Raw genomic sequence first — 22,749 nt, 5'->3', positions numbered from 1 at the left:
GAGCCCCGCCCCGCCGGCTGCCGCGCATGCGTAGTCGAGCTGTCAAGCATAGGGCAGTATATTTGGTACACCTGCACAATTTAAATGAATACAATCTAAGAGCTGTATCGAATATTACAGAAGATAATAATGCTCGCAGAGGCGGTAGTATAAATGGTACAAGTGGGAAAATCAATCTCGTCAACCATCTTAGGCGTGGGTGTCCAAAGTGTGGCCTGGGAGCCATTTTCGGCCCGCGGCACAGGTTTTGTTGGCTCGCAGCATATTTCTTTCTTTCTTTCCTTAGTTTATTTCGAACATGAACACACTTACAGTATAATACATCACACAATTTCATATCATTTCACTTTACATCATGTCCGAAAAGGAGTAGATAGAAGCAAAGCTTATTTAATCCTACCCCTTTCCCACTTAAAAAAAAATTAGAATCATTTACTGACCTTTTTATATAATAAAATAACATCTGTGAATTAGTATAAAAAATTTAATTAATTAATGCAGTCATTATTAACATACTGAGATGAAGAATATCTTATTTTCAATAAGGTTGAAAGTTTTTCTCATAATTCTTCTTTGTACTTTGTAAGCACTATTATTTTGAACAACCTCTTAAAGTGGATCATATCAGTACAATGTTTAACTTCTTTACTTAATCCATTCCATCATTTAATTCCACATACTGATATGCTAAAGGTTCTACGTGTTGTACGTGCATATACATGTTTTAAATTATTTTTTCCTCTAAGGTAGGGATGTCCCGATCCGATATTTGGATCGGATCGGCCGCCGATATTTGCCAAAAAATGCGTATCGGCAAGGCATGGGAAAATGCAGATCCTGATCCAGTTTAAAAAAAAACTCCGGTCCGTGTTTTCCAACGCACCTATTTAAATAATACATTCAACTTTTCTGCTGCTCCCTAATTTCCGTTCCGCATTTTCAACACATCCACAGGTCTGTGGATTCTCACGCAGTTGCTTTTAGCTGCTGGCATTACACGACAGGCTCTTCTCACTCTTTCCTGTGTCTCCCTCTCACAGACAGCAAGTGCACCTTCTTACACACGTCACATACTGTCACGACATACGTCACATACTGTCACGTCATACGTCACATACGTATACGTCCTCTCCGAGCAGAGAGGTAGCAGCATGGCTAACGTTAGCTGTGATGCTAGCGCAGCCGCTAAGGTGCGCGCCTGTGCAATTGCGTACTGCTCAAGCGTCCTCTGCGCACGGCAAATCCATGCCACGCACAAAATCAAATAAAAAAATAAGCGCATAACAATTTTCGACACACGGACACGACAGAGAAATCAGTTTTCGTCATCATTGTTCGAATATTGTGACATCTGTCAAGACGCTTATCTCCATTCGGTGCCACACGTCCACACCATCAAAATGCCGAGGCAAACATTTCCAGATCAACACCGTATGAAAAAAAATAGTGACTTTTTTTTAGTTGTGATTTTCTTCTCTACATGAAAGTTTAAAAGTAGCATATATTAATGCAGTATGAAGAAGAATGTTTTAATGTAGACACATAGAATCATCATACTGCTGTGATTATATGCATCAAGTGTTCATTCAAGGCTAAGGCAAAATATCCACATATATATGGTGTATCGTGACATGGCCTTAAAATATCGCAATATTAAAAAAAAGGCCATATCGCCCAGCCCTAGTTCAATGATGCCATTTCTGTTTGTCATGTATAATTTTGTCTATTTTGTGTTTATCCTTGAATAAACAGGTCAGTTTCTTGTTACCAACCATTGTGTATTATTCAAACTCCCCTAATTCAGCTGGCTAGTTGTTATCAAGAGTACTTTTTTAGCCTATCAAGTAGGCTAAATAACTTTAAACTTTAATACATGCTCGGATAGGCCAGTATCGGTCAGTATCGGTATCGGATCGGAAGTGCAAAAAAAAATATCGGTATCGGATCGGAAGTGCAAAAACCTGGATCGGGACATCCCTACTCTAAGGTTATATTTCTGCGAAATAAAATGTAGTAAAGAAAGAACTAAAATATGTATTGTAAGGAAAGAAAGCTACATTTTTGTAATAATAATAATTATTAGTGAAACTAATAATGATATACATAACGCAACATTGACACAACTATTTGTTTTAAAATATGTATAATTTTCCTGAGGGAACTCTCCTGAGGGAATCAATAAAGTACTATCTATCTATCTAATGCACTGGTTCTTAACCTGGGTTCGATCGAACCCTAGGGGTTCAGTGAGTCGACCTTAGGGGTTCGACGGAGGTCAAGACACACCCGACTCATCGTGTAAATAAAAACTTCTCTCTATCGGCGTATTATGGATACCCCCAAACAATGTTCCCTCTAATTTTCCATATGCTTGAGCAAACGTGCACATGAACTGTGGCCACACCTGCAGCACACCTGTACCAAACCTGACTAAATAACAAGTTAAATGTTTTATTATTATAATCAAATGACAGCAGTCATTTCCATGAAGATTGTTTTCTAATATAAGTGTTTAGGCCCACTTACAATGACAATAACAAAAGATATTGTTTTTCATGAGCTGTGTACTAGGTGGGGGGGTCCTGCTTTGGAAATAATTTGTACCCCTTTCAGATATCGCATTTAGGTCTCACTAAAACATTCACATGTTGCACAATGAGATGTAAACATGTGATCATGTGTACATTCCTGTAACTTTCTGTTTGTAAAATATATCTTTATTAGTATTTCTTTAATATAATAACATAATTTCATGATTAATATTTATAAATTAAGATTAAATTAAGAAAAAACTTGTAATTTTTCACTAAAGAAGGGTTTGGTGAATGCGCATATGAAACTGGTGGGGTTCGGTACCTCCAGCAAGGTTAAGAACCACTGATAATGTCTGTTTATAGGATTTTTTATTTTTTATTTTACAAAATAAAATATCAAAATGGGCCCTGGATGATTGGACTTTTTTATATGCGGCCCCTTGGTGGAAAAAGTTTGGACACCCCTGAGTGAAGGCTTCATTCCCACAAGGATCTTGGAGAATGATTAAGAGTACAAAAGCCCTTAAATTGATATCTTTGTTAAAAACATTTAAAGTAATGTAGGTAGCCCTTTTTGTCTTTTTAAAAAAAAAATTTTTTAGTATTATTACTCTCTGTATTTGCTTTTGTTTTCTTTCCTTGATGTTGAAAGTGCCTTGACTTTTATGTGAATTATAAATGTATGTTTGTTTTGTTCAATAAAAAAAGAAAAAAAGAAAAAAGAAAAAAAAACTTCTTCTACAAATGACGTGAACGAGTCAAATCGGTTGCCCCTGACCAGACCTGGGCAAAATAAGACCCGGGGGCCACAAGCGGCCCGTTGAGCTTTTCAATCTGGCCCGACGGACATTCCCAAATAATTTGTTTAGATCTTTAAGATGTAAAGTGTAGCTGCCATTATGATGTGCAGTCATGTTTTCTAATGACCGTAAGTCTTCAACTATACAAAGTATTTCAATGGTTGGAATCTGCGCTTTTGCATGATATACCAGTTACTATGGTCATCTAATTAGTTACTATGGTCATCTAATTAGTTACTATGGTCACAGCAGCTCAGACGAGGCACCAAGCAGTGTGGGCAGGAAGCGTTTCCACAGACGCGCAAGGAGATTTTCACAACAAAGTTCTAAAGCTTAGCGATATATACAATAGAATAGAATAGAAGGTACTTTATTGATCCCTAGGGGAAATTCCGCAAATATCAGATTGTAGGTGGGTTTATTTTGTACCCTTCGCGTTCATATTTCACTGTTTGTTGCATTTTTGTTGCGTTTCACTTGATTTTAAAATATGTCGATCAAAAGGCGGTGTGACATTCATATTTTGTCAATATTCAGTGTTTTATCGTTCATAGAAAAAATTAAAAATTCCATTACGTTTTTTAAGGCGGTCTGTCATGACGTTTTTAGCATTCAATCAGACATTGTTGTGAGGTTTTGTATTAGTGTTCCTAAAAATAGATATACCGGCCCCCAGACACATTTTTTTCTCTAAATGTGGCCCCCGAGTCAAAATAATTGCCCAGGCCTGCCCTTGACCATGCCTCATAAAAAACTAACTTTATCATCCGTATTTTGCATTTGAGTGAAAATGAACACCAATTACACCTAAGTCTGAAAGAAAAAAAAAATGTGTTTGACTGTTACGTAGGGCTGCGAATCTTTTGGGTGTCCCACGATTCGATTCAATATCGATTCTTGGGGTCACGATTAAGATTATAAATCGATTTTTTTTTCGATTCAACGCGATACTCGATTCAAAAACGATATTTTTCCGATTCAAAAGGATTCTCTATTCATTCAATACATAGGATTTCAGCAGGATCTACCCCAGTCTGCTGACGTGCAAGCAGAGTCGTAGATTTTTGTAAAAAGCTTTTATAATTGTAAAGGACAATGTTTTATCAACTGATTGCAATAATGTAAATTTGTTTCAACTATTAAATGAACCAAAAATATGACTTATTTTATCTTTGTGAAAATATTGGACACAGTGTGTTGTCAAGCTTATGAGATGCGATGCAAGTGTAAGCCACTGTGACACTATTCCATCCATCCATTTCCTACCGCTTATTCCCTTCGGGATCGCGGGGGGCGCTGGAGCCTATCTCAGCTACAATCGGGCGGAAGGCGGGGTACACCCTGGACAAGTCGCCACCTCATCACAGGGCCAACACAGATAGACAGACAACATTCACACTCACATTCACACACTATCCCCAGGTGCATGTTTTTGGAGGTGGGAGGAAGCCGGAGTACCCGGAGGGAACCCACGCAGTCACGGGGAGAACATGCAAACTCCACACAGAAAGATCCCGAGCCCGGGATTGAACCCAAGACTACTCAGGACCTTCGTATTGTGAGGCACATGCACTAACCCCTGTTCTTTTTTTTTTTTTTTTTATATAAATGTCTAACGATAATGTCAATGAGGGATCTTTAATCACTGCCATGTTGAAATTGTAACTAATATTGATACTGTTGTTGATAATATTCATTTTTGTTTCACTACTTTTGGTTTGTTCTGTGTTGTGTTTGTGTCTCCTCTCAATTGCTGTTTATTGCAGTTCTGAGTGTTGCTGGGCCGGGTTTGGTTTTGGAATTGGATTGCATTGTTATGGTATTGCCGTTTCCAGTGAGGGTTGGACTCCGCCAAGGCTGCCCTTTGTCACCGATTCTGTTCATAACCTTTATGGACAGAATTTCTAGGCGCAGTCAGGGCGTTGAGGGTATCTGGTTTGGTGGCTGCAGGATTAGGTCTCTGCTTTTTGCAGATGATGTGGTCCTGATGGCTTCATCTGGCCAAGATCTTCAGCTCTCACTGGATCGGTTCGCAGCAGAGTGTGAAGCGACTGGGATGGGAATCAGCACCTCCAAATCCGAGTCCATGGTTCTCGCCCGGAAAAGGGTGGAGTGCCATCTCCGGGTTGGGGAGGAGATTTTGCCCCAAGTGGAGGAGTTCAAGTACCTCGGAGTCTTGTTCACGAGTGAGGGAAGAGTGGATCGTGAGATCGACAGGCGGATCGGTGCGGCGTCTTCAGTAATGCGGACGCTGTATCGATCCGTTGTGGTGAAGAAGGAGCTGAGCCAGAAGGCAAAGCTCTCGATTTACCGGTCGATCTACGTTCCCATCCTCACCTATGGTCATGAGCTTTGGGTCATGACCGAAAAGACAAGATCACGGGTACAAGCGGCCGAAATGAGTTTCCTCCGCCGGGTGGCGGGGCTCTCCCTTAGAGATAGGGTGAGAAGTTCTGTCATCCGGGGGGAGCTCAAAGTAAAGCCGCTGCTCCTCCACATCGAGAGGAGCCAGATGAGGTGGTTCGGGCATCTGGTCAGGATGCCACCCGAACGCCTCCCTCGGGAGGCGTTTCGGGCACGTCCGACCGGTAGGAGGCCACGGGGAAGACCCAGGACACGTTGGGAAGACTATGTCTCCCGGCTGGCCTGGGAACGCCTCGGGATCCCCCGGGAGGAGCTGGACGAAGTGGCTGGGGAGAGGGAAGTCTGGGCTTCCCTGCTTAGGCTGCTGCCCCCGCGACCCGACCTCGGATAAGCGGAGGAAGATGGATGGATGGATGGATGGATGGTATTGCTGTGTATGGTTTTGTTGGATTGATTAATTAAAAAATAAATAAATACATTTAAAAAAGATAAAAAAAGGAAGAAAAAAAAATCGATTTTTGAAGAATGAGAATCGATACTGAATCGCACAACGTGAGAATCGCGATTTGAATTCGAATCCATTTTTCCCACACCCTACATACAATAAATATAAGACAGTTTTCAAACGTTAAAGTGCTGTATCTCTTTAAATGTGGGCGGGGTTTGGACCTGCCCGACAGCCACTGGGCGGGACTTCCTTGACAAGGCGGAAAAAGGCTTCAAGTGACTGGCAGCTACTTGGTCCAACCTTCAAAAGAAGCCGGCTCTTCTTTCCACGCTTATTTTTGTTAAGTATATTTGTTGCGGGGATTTATATGCTATACATATATATATGGCTGCCAAAGGGATGAACCTGTGCAGGGTGTGCTGCTTGATCCTCTGGGCTATCACGGCGGTGTTCGCCGGGTAAGTAGAGAGGCTTTGGGCTCGGTGTAGCAGCACCGCCAGCTGCTACACATGTTCCACTGTGATTGGTTCATGCAATGCAGTGGACTAGCAGATCAAATGTTTTTTTTTTTTTAAATGTCTTTCATATATTCTGGCCGTGTTGTTGCGTTGAACACACGCTGACAATGACGATAATGATGAGAACTGTGTTTTAGCTAACTATTTTGCTAGCCCTTTCATGACAACAACGCTTGATGTTATTGTGACATCAAACACGTTTTGTTTAAAGGCCATTTTCCTTCCCGTAGGCGAGACTTTTACAATATTTTGGGTGTGAGCAAGAGTGCGTCGATCAGGGACATCAAGAAAGCGTACCGGAAGCTCGCTCTCCAGTTGCACCCCGACAGGAACCAAGACGACCCCAAAGCTCAAGATAAATTCGCCGACTTGGGTGCAGCTTATGAGGTAAGAGACAATTGTTATGTGCCTACTGAGCTCCAGGGGCGGTCATTTAAGCGAACCGTCATGCTTTTGTTGTGAAACGTGTCCCGGAAGAGTCCCTTTGTGTGCGTGTGTGCGCTGGCTCGCTCGGTTGCCGTGGGAAACACTAGGATCATTGTGATTGGTCAACTCAACCAACGCTGGCTGCATTTCATTGGTTGACGTCATTGCTGTCACACAACTTGGAGGTGGGATCTTGAGGAGCCGTTCCTTTCACAGAACCGATCAAAAGATTTGGCTCGGGTTGTTATTGTTTGTTTGGTTTTTTTTAAATCAAGGAAATAACCCCTAGTATTAAAAGTGGATGGGAATATTTTAAATGTACATAAATTACTCTATTGGTGGGAATTATTCTGAAATATTAACTATAATTGATTTTATTTTATTTTTATTGTAGAGTATATTGCAAAGTTTTGACTAGGGACAACAGGATTGATTGATTGATTGATTGAGACTTTTATTAGTAGATTGCACAGTACAGTACAGTACATCCATCCATCCATCCATTTTCTACCGCTTATTCCCTTCGGGGTCGCGGGAGCCTATCTCAGCTACAATCGAGCGGAAGGCGGGGTACACCCTGGACAAGTCGCCACTTCATCACAGGGCCAACAGATAGACAGACAACATTCACACTCACATTCACACACTAGGGCCAATTTTGTGTTGCCAATCAACCTATCCCCAGGTGCATGTACAGTACATATTCCGTACAATTGACCACTAAATGGTAACACCTGAATACGTTTTTCAACTTGTTTAAGGGGTCCATGTTAATCAATTCATGGTACAAATATATACTATCAGTATAATACAGTCATCACACAAGTTAATCATCAGAGTATATACATTGAATTATTTACATTATTTACAATCCGGGGGGTGGGATGTTTGGTTTGGTTGATATCAGCACTTCAGTCATTAACAATTATATTATCTGAGAAATGGACATTGTAACAGTGTAGGTCTGACTTGGTAGGATATGTACAGCGAGCAGTGAACATAGTGAGATCAGAAAGCATAAGAACAAGAATATACATTTGATTATTTACATTTGATTAATTACAATCCGGGGAGGTGGGATGTGGAAGGGAGGGTGTTACCGGTAGTTTAGGGTTGTAGTTGCCTGGAAGTGTTCTTTTAGTGCGGTTTTGGAGGAGGATAGAGATGCCCTTTCTTTTACACCTGTTTAATAGTTATTCCCTTTTTTACATTTAGTATATTTAAATATTAATTTATAAACATTGAATGCATTTCAAATATCAATAAAATGCAATTGCCTTCATCTTATAGGGTAATGTTTAGTTACACCAAGTCATGAGCGCAACACTAAGCTTCATCACTTTGACTTGTAATATCTCTAATTCTGGTGGTGTTTTATGCTTTTTTTCTTTTTGGAACATGTACTTTTTTGATTGATTGATTGAAACTTTTATTAGTAGATTGCACAGTGAAGTACATATTCCGTACAATTGACCACTAAATGGTAACACCCCAATAAGTTTTTCAACTTGTTTAAGTCGGGGTCCGATACAGATATATACTATTTTCATAATACAGTCATCACACAAGATAATTATCACAGTATATACATTGAATTATTTACATTATTTACAATCCGGGGTGTGGGATATGGAGGGGGGTGGGGGGGGGGGACACACACAGAGAGAGAGATCAGAAATTATAAGAAAAAGTGACTACATTTGATTGTTTACATTTGATTATTTACAATCCGAGGAGGTATGATGAGGAAGGGAGGGAGGGTGTTAGTTTAGGGTTGAAGTTGCCTGGAGGTGTTCTTTTAGTGCGGTTTTGAAGGAGGATAGAGATGCCCTTTCTTTTACGCTTGTTGGGAGTGCATTCCATATTGATGTGGCATAGAAAGAGAATGAGTTAAGACCTTTGTTAGATCGGAATCTGGGTTTAACGTGGTTAGTGGAGCTCCCCCTGGTGTTGTGGTTATGGAGGAGCCGTTCCTTGTTTCTCAATACCCGACCTGTTTTTTGTGCCTTTTTAAAAAAGAATCAGAACTCTACGTTAAAACACTCTCTACCTCTAACAACAAACAAAGCTGTGAAAATGATGATGCTGCGTTCCAAATTTTTATTATTTACTGAACTTGTGTGAGTCTATGGCTTTGCACTTTGGTATGTATGTATTAGGGCTGCAACAACTAATCGATTGTAAAAATAGTTGCCGATTAATTTAGCCATCGATTCGTTGGATCTATGCTATGCGCATGCGCAGAGGCTGTTTTTTTGTTTGTTTGTTTTTTAATAAACCTTTATTTATAGACTGCAACATTTACAAACAGCTGAGAAACAATAATCAAAATAAGTATGGTGCCAGTATGCTGTTTTTTCCCAATAAAATACTGGATAGGATAGAAATGTAGTTGGTCTCTTTTATCCGATTATTAATCGATTAATCGAAGTAACAATCGACAGATTAATCGATTATCAAATTAATCGTTAGTTGCAGCCCTAGTATATGTATATATATGTATATATATATATATATATATATATATATATATATATATATATATATATATATATATATACCGTATTTTTCGGACTATAAGTCGGAGTTTTTTTCAAAGTTTGGCCAGGGGTGCGACTTATACGCAGGAGCGACTTATGTGTGAAATTATTAACACATTACCGTAAAATATCAAATAATATTATGTAGCTCATTCACGTAAGAGACTAGACCAGTGGTTCTTAACCTTGTTGGAGTTACCGAACCCCACCAGTTTCATATGCGCATTTACCGAACCCTTCTTTAGTGGGGGGAAAAAAAAAAAAAAAAAGTTCAAATTCAAGACAAAGTTATATGTTTTTGGTAAAACTTTAGTATAGGGGGAAATATTCTAAGTAACAAAGACTTAATTTAGAGTTATTTGGACACTAGGGGAACATATTCTAAGTAATAAAGACTTAATTTAGAGTTATTTGGTTAGGGTTAGGGGATTAGGGTTATGATAAGGCCATGCCGAATAAGGCATTAATAAGTACTTAATAATGACTAGTTAAGAGCCAATATGTTACTAATTTGCATGTTAATAAGCAACTAATTAATGGTGAATATGTTCCCCATACTAAAGTGTTACCATGTTTTTTTAGTGGTGCACAAAATGAAGCGTGCATGAACATCACCTTGTTCAAAGAACAAAACCAACACAGTGCATAAACACACAACAAATTACACACCTGCAAATCAGTCTGCTGTTGCCGTATCCGTAATACGTTTGTATTTACACGATGAGTCGGGTGTGTCTTGACCTCCGCCGAACCCCTGAGGCCGACTCACCGAACCCCTAGGGTTCCATCGAGCCCAGGTTAAGAACCACTGGACTAGACGTATAAGATTTCATGGGATTTAGCGATTAGGAAAGACAGATTGTTTGGTAAACGTATAGCATGTTCTATATGTTAAAAATATGGTATATATTGCGTTCTATTTTAGTTACGTTATTAAGTTTACAACCCCCTGGCACTGTTTTGTACTGTTTTTGTACTTATTTTGATTATTATTATTTCTCAATTGTTTGTAAATGTTGCAATTTATAAATAAAGGTTTATAAAATTCAAAAACGAAAAAAAAGGAGCCGTTCCTCTCAAAGAACCGTTTAAAAGATTGGCTCGTTATAGTTTTTTTTAAATCAAAGAAATAATCCCTAGTATAAAATGTGGATGGGAATATTTTAAATTTACATGAATGAGTTTTGATGATGAAAACTACCAAAATGGCCCCACTGATCCATTGATTTGTCAAGTCAGTGGCCCTAGTACAGTATATGACTACTAGACTATTTTATTTTGCAGGTTCTGTCAGATGAAGAGAAGAGGAAACAGTATGATGCGTATGGCGAGGACGGTCTGAAGGAAGGACACCACAGCTCACACAATGACATCTTCTCCAGGTCAGTCTCGGGGAGGCAACAGGATTATTTCCACACTTTAAAAGCAATATTGTGTCACCATATAATTCTCGCATTAAGCGCTCTGTCCCCCTCTGCAGTTTCTTTGGCGACTTCGGTTTCATGTTCGGCGGCAACCGGCAACAACAAGACCGAAACATCCCCAGAGGGAACGACATCATCCTCGACCTGGAGGTCACGCTGGAAGAGGTCTACTCAGGGAACTTTGTGGAGGTGAGGAAAAACTATCTTAATCAGTTTTAATCATGTTAAAGTTTTTTTTTACCTCGTGGACCAGGTGGTGCGTAACAAGCCCATAGCCAAAGAAGCTCCTGGCAAGAGGAAGTGCAACTGTCGACAGGAAATGAGGACCACGCAGCTCGGACCGGGTCGCTTCCAGATGACCCAAGAGATGGTGTGTGACGAGTGTCCCAATGTGAAGTGAGTCCATGACGCACATCGCTTTATGATACTGTGCCGTATGACTGCCACTTTTATTTGAGTTTTTCTATTACTGAGGGTGGCGGTTATCAACTGGCGAGTTGTATCAGTCACATGACTTGTCTATTTTGAGCGCTCAGGCGCAAGAGAGCCTGGGTTATTACCAAGCTTTCGGTTTATTTTTATAATGTAATGTGGCGATTAGCATTCATAACTGACAGAAACAGTCATCACTTTAATTACAAAACATACTTTGGACCTCATTCGTCCATTAGGGATTCATTTGATTTACAGTCGTGCCTCATTTATCAGAATCAATGTATGTTGACACACAAGGATTTTGACTTGGTAGACTGTGCTTTTTGTTCAATGTAAACAATATATGTCAACAATTAATTAGAAATGTCAACTGCTAACAGGGAAACACCTAGCATACTTCTAAGATGGTGCCAAGTAGCGAAATCCATAATAATTTGGTTTAAACGTCAGAAAATAATAAACACATTTCCGCAAAGTAGGATTATTATAAATAAATTAAATATTTTTCCAACCTTCTAAATACTTTGTTTTTTAACATGAGTAGAGCCCTCTAAACATGAATTAAACCCCATACAGTCACCTTTACACCCAATGTAGTAGCCTTAAGTGTGTTCTACTGTAGATTACTGTACTCGTGGTAGCCCTGCTAAAACATGACCAACATGAAAATACTTGGTCACATCCTGGCTAACTCCTAAGTTTAAGATTTTCTAGTCCAAGGACCCCCAAACTGATGGAGGAGCAGAGACCCCTACTTATACTGTATATCTTGTATATAATTGTGTTTTAAATTCATCTGATCCTAAAGGTATCCCGTTTTCCTGCAATACTAACATATTTAAAGAATACAGTATAGCTAGCTGGCAATTTGAGCGCTATCGTAAATGCTAAGAAAAATATGACATGGTATCATTATTTAGTAATGTTGTTTTTTTTAACTGTATATTTCAGGTATGGATATATAAAATATATTCGAGTCTAATTAACTGAAAATTCACGACGCCGCTGTTAAAGAACCAGGCTTCCATGTGATGAAACTACGGGTGTGTTTTGTTTTGCAAAAGCAGCTACGATTATTAGCTTTCCTGTTGCTTGTTAGCATAGCTCACGCCAAAACTGTTGACGTCGAAGATGAAGCGCAGCCAATTATTCATACATACATAGGTACCTACACTCCCACATACATACACAAATACAGTACATACATCCACACTCAGAGTTCGTACATCCACACGCATATTCACTGTACAAACATACATATACACATACTGTACATATACATTCACTGTACTAACATACATATATACACATACTGTACATATACATTCACTGTACTAACATACATATATACACCTACTGTACATATACATTCACTGTACTAACATACATATACACATACTGTACATATACATTCACTGTACTAACATACATATATACACCTACTGTACATATACATTCACTGTACTAACATACATATACACATACTGTACATATACATTCACTGTACTAACATACATATACACATACTGTACATATACATTCACTGTACAAACATACATATATACACATACTGTACATATACAAGTGCATATGCGTACATACATTCATGCATATAATCTTGTTTCATCAAATATATATTAACGTTGTTCCCCTAGGGCATGGGTGTCAAACTCTGGCCCTTGAGGCAATATCAAATTAACATTAGAGCTGGCGCGCCGGTATTATACAGCGGCAGTGCCGCTGTAACACCGCATTCACCACTAATACTCATACTTGCCAACCCTCCCGATTTTCAGTGCCCCTCTCGAAAGTCTCCCGGGGCAACCATTCTCCCGAATTTCTCCCGATTTCCACCCGGACAACATTATTGGGGGCGTGCCTTAAAAGCACTGCTTTAGCGTCCTCTACAACCTGTCGTCACATCTGCTTTTCCTCCATACAAACAGCGTGCCGGCCTCTGTCACATGATATATACGGCTTCTACACACACACATAAGTGAATGCAATGCATACTTGATCAACAGCCATACAGGTCACACTGAGGGTGGCCGTATAAACAACTTTAACACTGTTACAAATATGCGCCACACTGTGAACCGACACCAAACAAGAATGACAAACACATTTCGGGAGAACATCCGCACTGTAACACAATATAAACACAGCAGAACAAATACCCAGAACCCCTTGCAGCACTAACTCTTCCGGGACGCTACAATATACACCCCCCGCTACCACCAAACCCCGCCCACCTGAGCCCCGACATTAGTGAACTAGCATCCAAGAAAAGTTGGCGGGTATCTGACTTGGGCACATCAGATTAGATCAGTGTGTTGCAAACTGAGCAGTTTAAAGTCCTGAATGGTTGATTTATTAATTATTTTATTTTCAAATGTATTAGCCTGTGGAAAAAGTTAATGTTGAAATTTACCTCAGAAGGCTGCAAATAGAAAAGAGGCATACAACTTTTTATTTAAACTTTATTTAATATACCATTGATGTTTTTCGTGTGTTTTTTTGAAAGTTGATTTTGCACTATTAAGTTATATAAGCGTTGCTTGTTCCATATTCAGTGTTAAAGCAAATCAGTGTAGCAAACTGAGCAATAATTAATGTTTTATTCATGCACTTTCTCTTGCTACTTCAAGGCTTGAACGTTTGATTCATTCATTGTTATTTTATTTTCAAATGTATTATTAGCCTGTGGAAAAAGTTTATTTTGATATTTACCTCAGAAGGCTGCAAATAGAAAAGAGGCATTACATTTTAATTTTAATTTTATTTGATATGCCATTGATATTTTTGAATTATTATTATTATTATTATTATTATTTGAAACTCGATTTTGCATGTCAGTATAAAGTTATATAAGCCTTGCTTGTTCAATATTCAATCCAAAACTTGTTTGGGTCCCTATTAGAAGGTTAATTTGTTCAACCTTGGCCCGCGGCTTTGTTCAATTTGAAATTTTGGCCCACTCTGTATTTGAGTTTGACACCCCTGCCCTAGGGGAAAACGGGGTAACACATGGCACACTGACAAAGCTTAACCTTTATTACTATAACAATCTACAAGGTTAATACAGTTCACTTCTCTTTCTTCCCCTCCATTTATCTGCTTTCTTTGGTAATTGAAGTTATCATTACATATATGTATTGTTGCATTTGAAACAATTGTATTGTTCATAATAGAGGTAAATTATTATTTATTATCAATAGTGCTATTTCTATTGGTATTTGTATTGCTCCATTTGTAGTGTAATAATGCTCATTGTCATTTCTGTATTATTAATATTTATTCACTAACTGCTTATTTTATATCACTTTTACTATCATATTTGTACATATCCTATTTGCTGATGTTGTTCTTGTCTGTCTGTCTTATCCCACTTTTGTCCCCACAATTTCCCCCCTTTTGTTCTTTCTATCCCCTCCTGCTCCGGCCCGGCTGAACTAAATAATAATAATGTAAATCCATTTAATAAAGTCAAATACAAATAAGGCAACAAGAAAAGTATCCCATACTTCTCTTTTCTAAATAAATATTTACAGCAGATATGGGCATCTACATCAACAAATTATTTGCCTGAGTGGCTGGACAGGACAAAATAGTTAGAAAAAAAAAAGAAGCTGAAGCGCTTCTCGAATCACGAGAGTTCATCTCCACTTTGAACACATTGATAGCAGATAGAAGTCTCAGTTAGCTTGAAGTGCAGCGCAGAATGTCCAACGCTACGTTATGCTGTTGTCTTTTAATATCGCTCTTGTCAAAGTCCTGCCAATGCCTATTGATGAGGCAGGAGTTGAAGGTGAAGTCCATGAACTTTGTGAGTTATGTGTGGCACGTGTTGTTGTTTTTCAACACCTCAGGCTGGTGAATGAGGAGAGAACCTTGGAGGTGGAAATCGAACAAGGGGTGAGAGATGAGATGGAGTACCCATTCATCGGAGAAGGTAAGCGCTGTCGACCGCTTGTTTCGTTTTAAATGTATGTCCGATAATATCGACCGATAAATGCTTTAAAATGTAATATCGGAAATTATCTGTATTGGTTTCAACCTTCCGATTTTCCCGGGAGACTCCCGAATTTCAGTGCCTCTCCCCAAAATCTGCAGGGGCATCCATTCTCCTGAATTTCTCCCGATTTCCACCCGGACAACATTATTGGGGGCGTGCCTTTAACGTCCTCTACAACCTGTCGTCACGTCCGCTTTTCCTCCAGTCACATAATCTATGCGGCTTTTACACACTCATAAGTGAATGCAATGCATACTTGGTCAACAGCCATACAGGTCACACTGAGGGTGGCCGTATAAACAACTTTTAACACTGTTACTAATATGCGCCACACTAAGAACCCACACCAAACAAGAATGACAGACACATTTCGGGAGAACGCCCGCACCGTAACACAACAGAACAAATACCCAGTACCCCCCCCCATCTCCCGAATTCAGAGGTCTCAAGGTTGGCAAGTATGCTCTAGTATACTCTGGACTGAAGCTGTGTGCCTTCATTGTTTTTGTAGCTGCTGTTTTGAGGCATGTTTAAAAAAAAAAAAATGCACTTTGTGAAAGTCAAAGTATAGTATTTCCCATAGTTGTAATGGGTATCAGGATTATCTCAGGGAGAGCGTGTCCCAAATTCCAAGCTGCTGTTTTGAGGCATGTTAAAAAAAATAATGCACTTTGTGACTTCAATAATAAATATGGCAGTGCCATGTTGGCATTTTTTTCTATAACTGAAGTTGAAGTTGTTCTTATTTTGGAAAACCTTGTTTTTGATTGATTGATTGAGACTTTTATTAGTAGATTGCACAGTACAGTACATATTCCGTACAATTGACAACTAAATGGTAACACCCAATAAGTTTTTCAACTTGTTTAAGTCGGGGTCCACGTTAATCAATTCATGGTAAAGTTACATTGTTTAATGCATCCAGCATCACAAAAAAATTAGGCATAATAATGTGTTTATTCCACGACTGTATATATCGGTATCGGTTGATATCGGAATCGGTAATTACCGTATTTTTCGGAGTATAAGTCGCACCGGCCGAAAATGTATAATAAAGAAGGGAAAAAACATATACCGGTAAGTCGCACTGGAGTATAAGTCGCATTTCTTGGGGAAATGTATTTGATAAAAGCCAACACCAAGAATAGACATTTGAAAGGCAATTTAAAATAAATAAAGAATAGTGAACAACAGGCTGAATAAGTGTACGTTATATGAGGCATAAATAACCAACTGGTATGTTAACGTAACATATTATGGTAAGAGTCATTCAAATAACTATAACATATAGAACATGCTATATGTTTACCAAACAATCTGTCACTCCTAATCGCTAAATCCCATGAAATCTTATACGTCTAGTCTCTTACGTGAATGAGATAAATAATATTATTTGATATTTTATGTGTTAATCATTTCACACATAAGTCGCTCCTGAGTATAAGTCGCACCCCCGGCCAAACTATGAAAAATAACTGCGACTTAAAGTCCGAAAAATACGGTAAGAGTTGGACAATATCGGATATCGGCAAAAAAGTTATTATCGGACATCTCTAGTATGTACGTTTTTAAAAGAAGATAAATGCCTGCAGGAGAACCTCACGTCGACGGAGAACCTGGAGATCTGCGCTTCCGCATCAAAGTGCTAAAGTAGGAGCCCACTATAGGCAATGTGTTGTGGGGTTATGCTAATGAGATGTTTGTCTTTTGTAGACACCGAGTGTTTGAGCGTAGAGGAGATGACCTCTACACCAACGTCACCATCTCCCTGGTGGAGGCCATGGTGGGCTTCCAGATGGACATTGTCCACTTGGATGGACACAAGGTACTCTCATGCTTCCCTTACCTTTTGGAACCCACCTTACTGATTTTTTATCCTGCACTACCATGAGCTAATGCAACAAAATGTTGTTCTTATTTGTACTGTAAAGTTCAAATTTGAATGACAATACAAAGGAAGTCTAAGCCTTTTGTCGACACAAGTTTGAGAGCCAAAGGAGTGATTCCTATAAAATTTGGTTTGTCAAGATGTTGTACATCAATATCACTTGGTACCACAACTGCTGTCTAATTAAAAAAAGCACACACAGACTTCCTGTTCAATGCACAATGCACTTCAAAATAAAAGCATGGCAGAATTACTGGTACATGGATTCTACACACTTTTTATCTGTGTTTTTAGGGTTTTTTCCAGGCAAAGAAAGGCAGATTTTCCGCATGTATGAGAGCGTTATGGACATTATAATCAATACTAAAAACTAGCGCAGCAGCTCTGTCAGGAAAGTAGGGATTGGTTCAGAAGTCGGTACTTTTATAGGCACCGACCAAATTCTGCCGGTACTACAGGGTATCGATTCACGTAAAATAAAACAATGCCATATTTCTATGTTGATTTTCAACAGCAACAAAGCAAGTCAGTAGAAACTGCTTGAATGTAAACGAAGGCTCCAATGCTAATTTACATTGGATTCGCCATAGACAGGCTAATGTTAGCATTAGCGAGTTTACATGGCCATTTCAACACCCTCACATTTGGTAATGAAAAGTACAACAAAGATGAATGTTGCAGTCAAAACAGCTGGTGTGTGTGATAAGCACAATAGTTACAGTATAAACACTTTGTAGGGTGCAACATAACACGTTGCTCATCCTGAAAAACTTCTTAGTTAGATAACATACGATACATAGCCTATACAGAACTGATGTTTTGGAAGTGTAATTGAAGAAAACCAGATGTAACAATTGGACAGCACACTTATCTCAATCAGCTCATTTTTTACATACACATTAGAGATGTCCGATAATGGCTTTTTTGCCGATATCCGATATTGTCCATCTCTTAATTACCAATTCCGATATCAACCGATACCGATATATACAGTCGTGGAATTAACACATTATTATGCCTAATTTTGTTGCGATGCCCCGCTGGATGCATTAAACAATGTGACAAGGTTTTCCAAAATAAATCAACTCAAGTTATGGAAAAAAAATGCCAACATGGCACTGCCATATTTATTATTGAAGTCACAAAGTGCATTATTTTTTTTAACATGCCTCAAAACAGCAGCTTGGAATTTAGGACATGCTCTCCCTGAGAGAGCATGAGGAGGTTGAGGTGGGTGGGGTTAGGGGGGGGAATAGGGGGTAGCGGGGGTGTATATTGTAGCGTCCCGGAAGAGTTAGTGCTGCAAGGGGTTCTGGGTATTTGTTCTGTTGTGTTTATGTTGTGTTACGGTGCGGATGTTCTCCCGAAATGTGTTTGTCATTCTTGTTTGGTGTGGGTTCACAGTGTGGCGCATATTTGTAACAGTGTTAAAGTTGTTTATACGGCCACCCTCAGTGTGACCTGTATGGCTGTTGACCAAGTATGCCTTGCACCAGCTACGGCTTTTATGAAAAGCCGTAGATATTATGTGACTGGGCCGGCATGCAAAGGCAGTGCCTTTAAGGTTTATTGGCGCTCTGTACTTCTCCCTACGTCCATGTACACAGCGATGTTTTAAAAAGTCATAAATGTTACTTTTTCAAACCGATACCGATAATTTCCGATATTACATTTTTAAGCATTTATCAGCCATTAATATCAGCAGTCTGATATTATCGGACATCCCTAAAAAAAATAAAATTTTACTATCAAACTATTAACATTTATTAACACACACAAACTGGTTACCGGTGTCGATTCCCAGGTACCATGAATTAGTACCGCATGGGTTGAAATGTGAACGCTACTCATCCCTTTTAGATAAGAGTATCAAATATTGTCATGCCCGCAGAATGATTGTTTTTACATCTATCGGTGTCTACTTATCAACACTATTACAAAAGTAAAAAGTATTTACCGTTGTCCATCAGGTGCAAATCATGCGAGACAAGGTGACCAAGCCCGGTGCCAGGATGTGGAAGAAAGGCGAGGGCCTGCCCAACTTCGACAACATCAACATCCGAGGCTCCCTCATCATCACCTTCGACGTGGAGTTCCCTCAGACGCAGCTGGACGAGAAGCAGAAAAAGGGTGAGGCTCTTTAATAACATGAGGTTGTGATATGTTGTTTGACACCGGTGTTGCCGCAGGTATACGAGATCTCCTGAAGCAAGGCTCTGTACAGAAGGTGTACAATGGACTCCAAGGATACTAGCATCTCTGGTAGTGCTGCTCCCACTGACTTGTACAAGAAACGACACAAAGGAGGACCGGCGTCATCTCTCCAGGCCACATTCTATTTATGCTTTTCAAACTCAGGATAACTTGGATCCTTTTGTTTTTTTATATTTTTTCTTTTTTTAAAACCACATCCTTTTGAAAGTTAAAGGTTCCATAAATAGGCTTGTATGAGAGAAATGCTGATTTGGTCGTCCATCGCCACACCACATAAAAATGTCTAAATGAAGTCAAAATATCAATAGTACAGTCGCATGGGCCACAGTCAAAGGGTGCTGTTCAGCCTCAGGAAGCATTACTATTGGATTAAACATGTGGGTGTTAGTTCATGTCTAGAGGGAAAAAAGGTTGTACACATGTAGCTCTGAAAATATTAGATTAATAATGACTAATTCCAGAGATTTACCGTATTTTTTGGACTATAAGTCGCATTTTTTGGGGAAATGTATTTGATAAAAGCCAACACCAAGAATAGACATTAGAAAGGCAATTTAAAATAAATAAAGAATAGTGAACAACAGGCTGAATAAGTGTACGTTATATGAGGCATAAATAACCAACTGGTATGTTAACGTAACATATTATGGTAAGAGTCATTCAAATAACTATAACATATAGAACATGCTATACGTTTACCAAACAATCTGTCACTCCTAATCGCTAAATCCCATGAAATCTTATACGTCTAGTCCAGGGGTCGGCAACCCAAAATGTTGAAAGAGCCATATTGGACCAAAAATACAAAAACAAATCTGTCTGGAGCCGCAAAAAATTAAAAGCCATATTACATACAGATAGTGTGTCATGAGATATAAATTGAATTAAGAGGACTTAAAGGAAACTAAATGAGCTCAAATATAGCTACAAATGAGGCATAAAGATGCAATATGTACATATAGCTAGCCTAAATAGCATATTAGCATCGATTAGCTTGCAGTCATGCAGTGACCAAATATGTCTGATTAGCACTCCACACAAGTCAATAACATCAACAAAACTCACCTTTCATGCACAACGTTAAAAGTTTGGTGGACAAAATGAGACAGAAAAAGAAGTGGCATAAAACACGTCCTAGAAAGTCAGAGAAAGTTATACATGTAAACAAACTAAGGTGGGTTCAAGGACCGCCAAAATTAGTAGGACAAAGCGGCGCTCGCCAAATACTCAAACTCAGTGAAGCATGTTTAATATAAACAGTGAGGCTTGTGTCATGTTTGTCCTCCTATTAAAACAGAATATATATTTTTTCCCCCTCATCTTTTGCCAATTTTCATACATTTTTAAAAAAGCTCCAGAGAGCCACTAGGGCGGCGCTAAAGAGCCGCATGCGGCTCTAGAGCCGCGGGTTGCCGACCCCTGCTCTAGTGTCTTACGTGAATGAGATAAATAATATTATTTGATATTTTACGCTAATGTGTTAATCATTTCACACATAAGTCGCTCCTGAGTATAAGTCGGCTAAACTATGAAAAAAACTGCGACTTATAGTCCGAAAAATACGGTATTTGCCACAGTCAGGCCCAGAACCAATTAACAGCAATAAAGGATGGTTTACCGTAAATGGACTGAGTCGGGGGATATTTAATAATAATTAATGTCGCCCCCTGTTGGCTGTCAATTAGAATGCAGGTTTTAGAGCACAGGTGTCAAACTCAAGGCCTGGGGGCCAGTATTGGCCCGCCACATCATTGTATGTGGCCTGGGAAAAGTGTGTTAATAAAATACTTTTTTTTTTTTTTTTACTAAATAAAAATACTTATTTCGATTTTGACAGGAAAAAATGCGTATCTTTTAAACGTTATCTAATCATGCCAAATATTACATATAGTGCAGTGGTTCTTAACCTTGTTGGAGGTACTGAACCCCAGCAGTTTCATATGTGCATTCACCGAACCCTTCTTTAGTGAAAAATAAAATGTTTTTTTTTCAAATTGAAGACAAAATTATGTTTTTGGTAGCACTTTAGCATGGGGAACATATTCTAAGTAACAAAGACTTAATTTAGAGTTATTTGGTTAGGGTTAGGGTCAGGGTTAGAGGGTTAGGGTTATAATGAGGCCATTAATAAGTACTTAATAATGACTAGTTAAGAGCCAATATGTTACTAATTTGCATGTTGATAAGCAACTAATTAATGATGAATATGTTCCCCATACTAAAGTGTTAACATGTTTTTTTAGTGGTGCACAAAATGAACCGTGCATGAACATCACCTTGTTCAAACAACAAAACCAACACAGTGCATAAACTCACAACAAATTACACACCTGCAAATCAGTCTGACTTCTGCTGTTGCCGTATCTGTAATACGCCGATAGGGAGAAGTTTTTATTTACACGATGAGTCGGGTGTGTCTTGACCTCCGACGAACCCCTGAGCCCGACTCACCGAACCTCTAGGTAGTAAAGATAAAAATAAACAGTTGAATATTTGCTTGTCACCTTTTACGTATGATTTGTACGTGAAAAAATCTAATAAGTGCATAAGCAATAATGTAATATGAGGTGATTACTGGTACACATCCATTTTGTACCGCTTGTCCCTTTTGGGGTCGCGGGGGGTGCTGGAGCCTATCTCAGCTGCATTCGGGCGGAAGGCGGGGTACACCCTGGACAAGTCGCCAGCTCATCACAGGGCCAACACAGATAGACAACATTCACACTCACATTCACACACTAGGGCCAATTTAGTGTTGCCAATCAACCTATGATTTAATCACAGGTGCCGCATGCATCATTTTAATTAATAAAAAAGCGGCCCTGTGAAGGCAGCCATTACTACAATGTGGCCCTCAATGAAATAGAGTTTGACACCCCTGTTTTAGAGGCATTGTCAAGTCCCCGTCTCCATCTTTGACGTGGTCTTTTGTTGACCGCTAAGAAATCTCCAGTGGAATACTGTAATATAAAAGCACTAACATGAAATATTTCCCTGTTTAAAATGGCCCTAATTCTCCAGGAATGTTTTATTTTGAAGGAAGGCTTTACACTTCCTACAGTGCCTCTTTTTACTGACCCCCCTTTTTCTGGTCTTGATATTTTAAAAAAATACTTTAAATATCAAATGTGCTTTTAGGATAA

General features: G+C 39.1%; 1 protein-coding gene across 1 annotated transcript; it reads left to right on the top strand.

The window, feature by feature from the left end:
* The first annotated feature begins 6,408 nt into the window (after positions 1–6,408).
* On the top strand, positions 6,409–21,590 carry dnajb11 (DnaJ heat shock protein family (Hsp40) member B11). Its single transcript, XM_061970818.2, has 10 exons — positions 6,409–6,604; positions 6,895–7,051; positions 10,915–11,012; positions 11,111–11,243; positions 11,308–11,450; positions 15,359–15,441; positions 17,097–17,154; positions 17,218–17,329; positions 19,363–19,522; positions 19,582–21,590. Exons 1-10 carry the CDS (start codon positions 6,531–6,533, stop codon positions 19,644–19,646), a joined length of 1,083 nt encoding a protein of 360 aa, XP_061826802.2. The 5' UTR covers positions 6,409–6,530; the 3' UTR covers positions 19,647–21,590.
* The last annotated feature ends 1,159 nt before the right edge of the window (positions 21,591–22,749 follow it).

This window comes from Nerophis lumbriciformis, linkage group LG13 (genome assembly GCF_033978685.3).
Source record: "Nerophis lumbriciformis linkage group LG13, RoL_Nlum_v2.1, whole genome shotgun sequence".
NCBI classification, from domain to species: domain Eukaryota; kingdom Metazoa; phylum Chordata; class Actinopteri; order Syngnathiformes; family Syngnathidae; genus Nerophis; species Nerophis lumbriciformis.
Note: the sequence above shows the minus strand (reverse complement) of the source record. Positions and strands in the feature narration are given on the sequence as shown.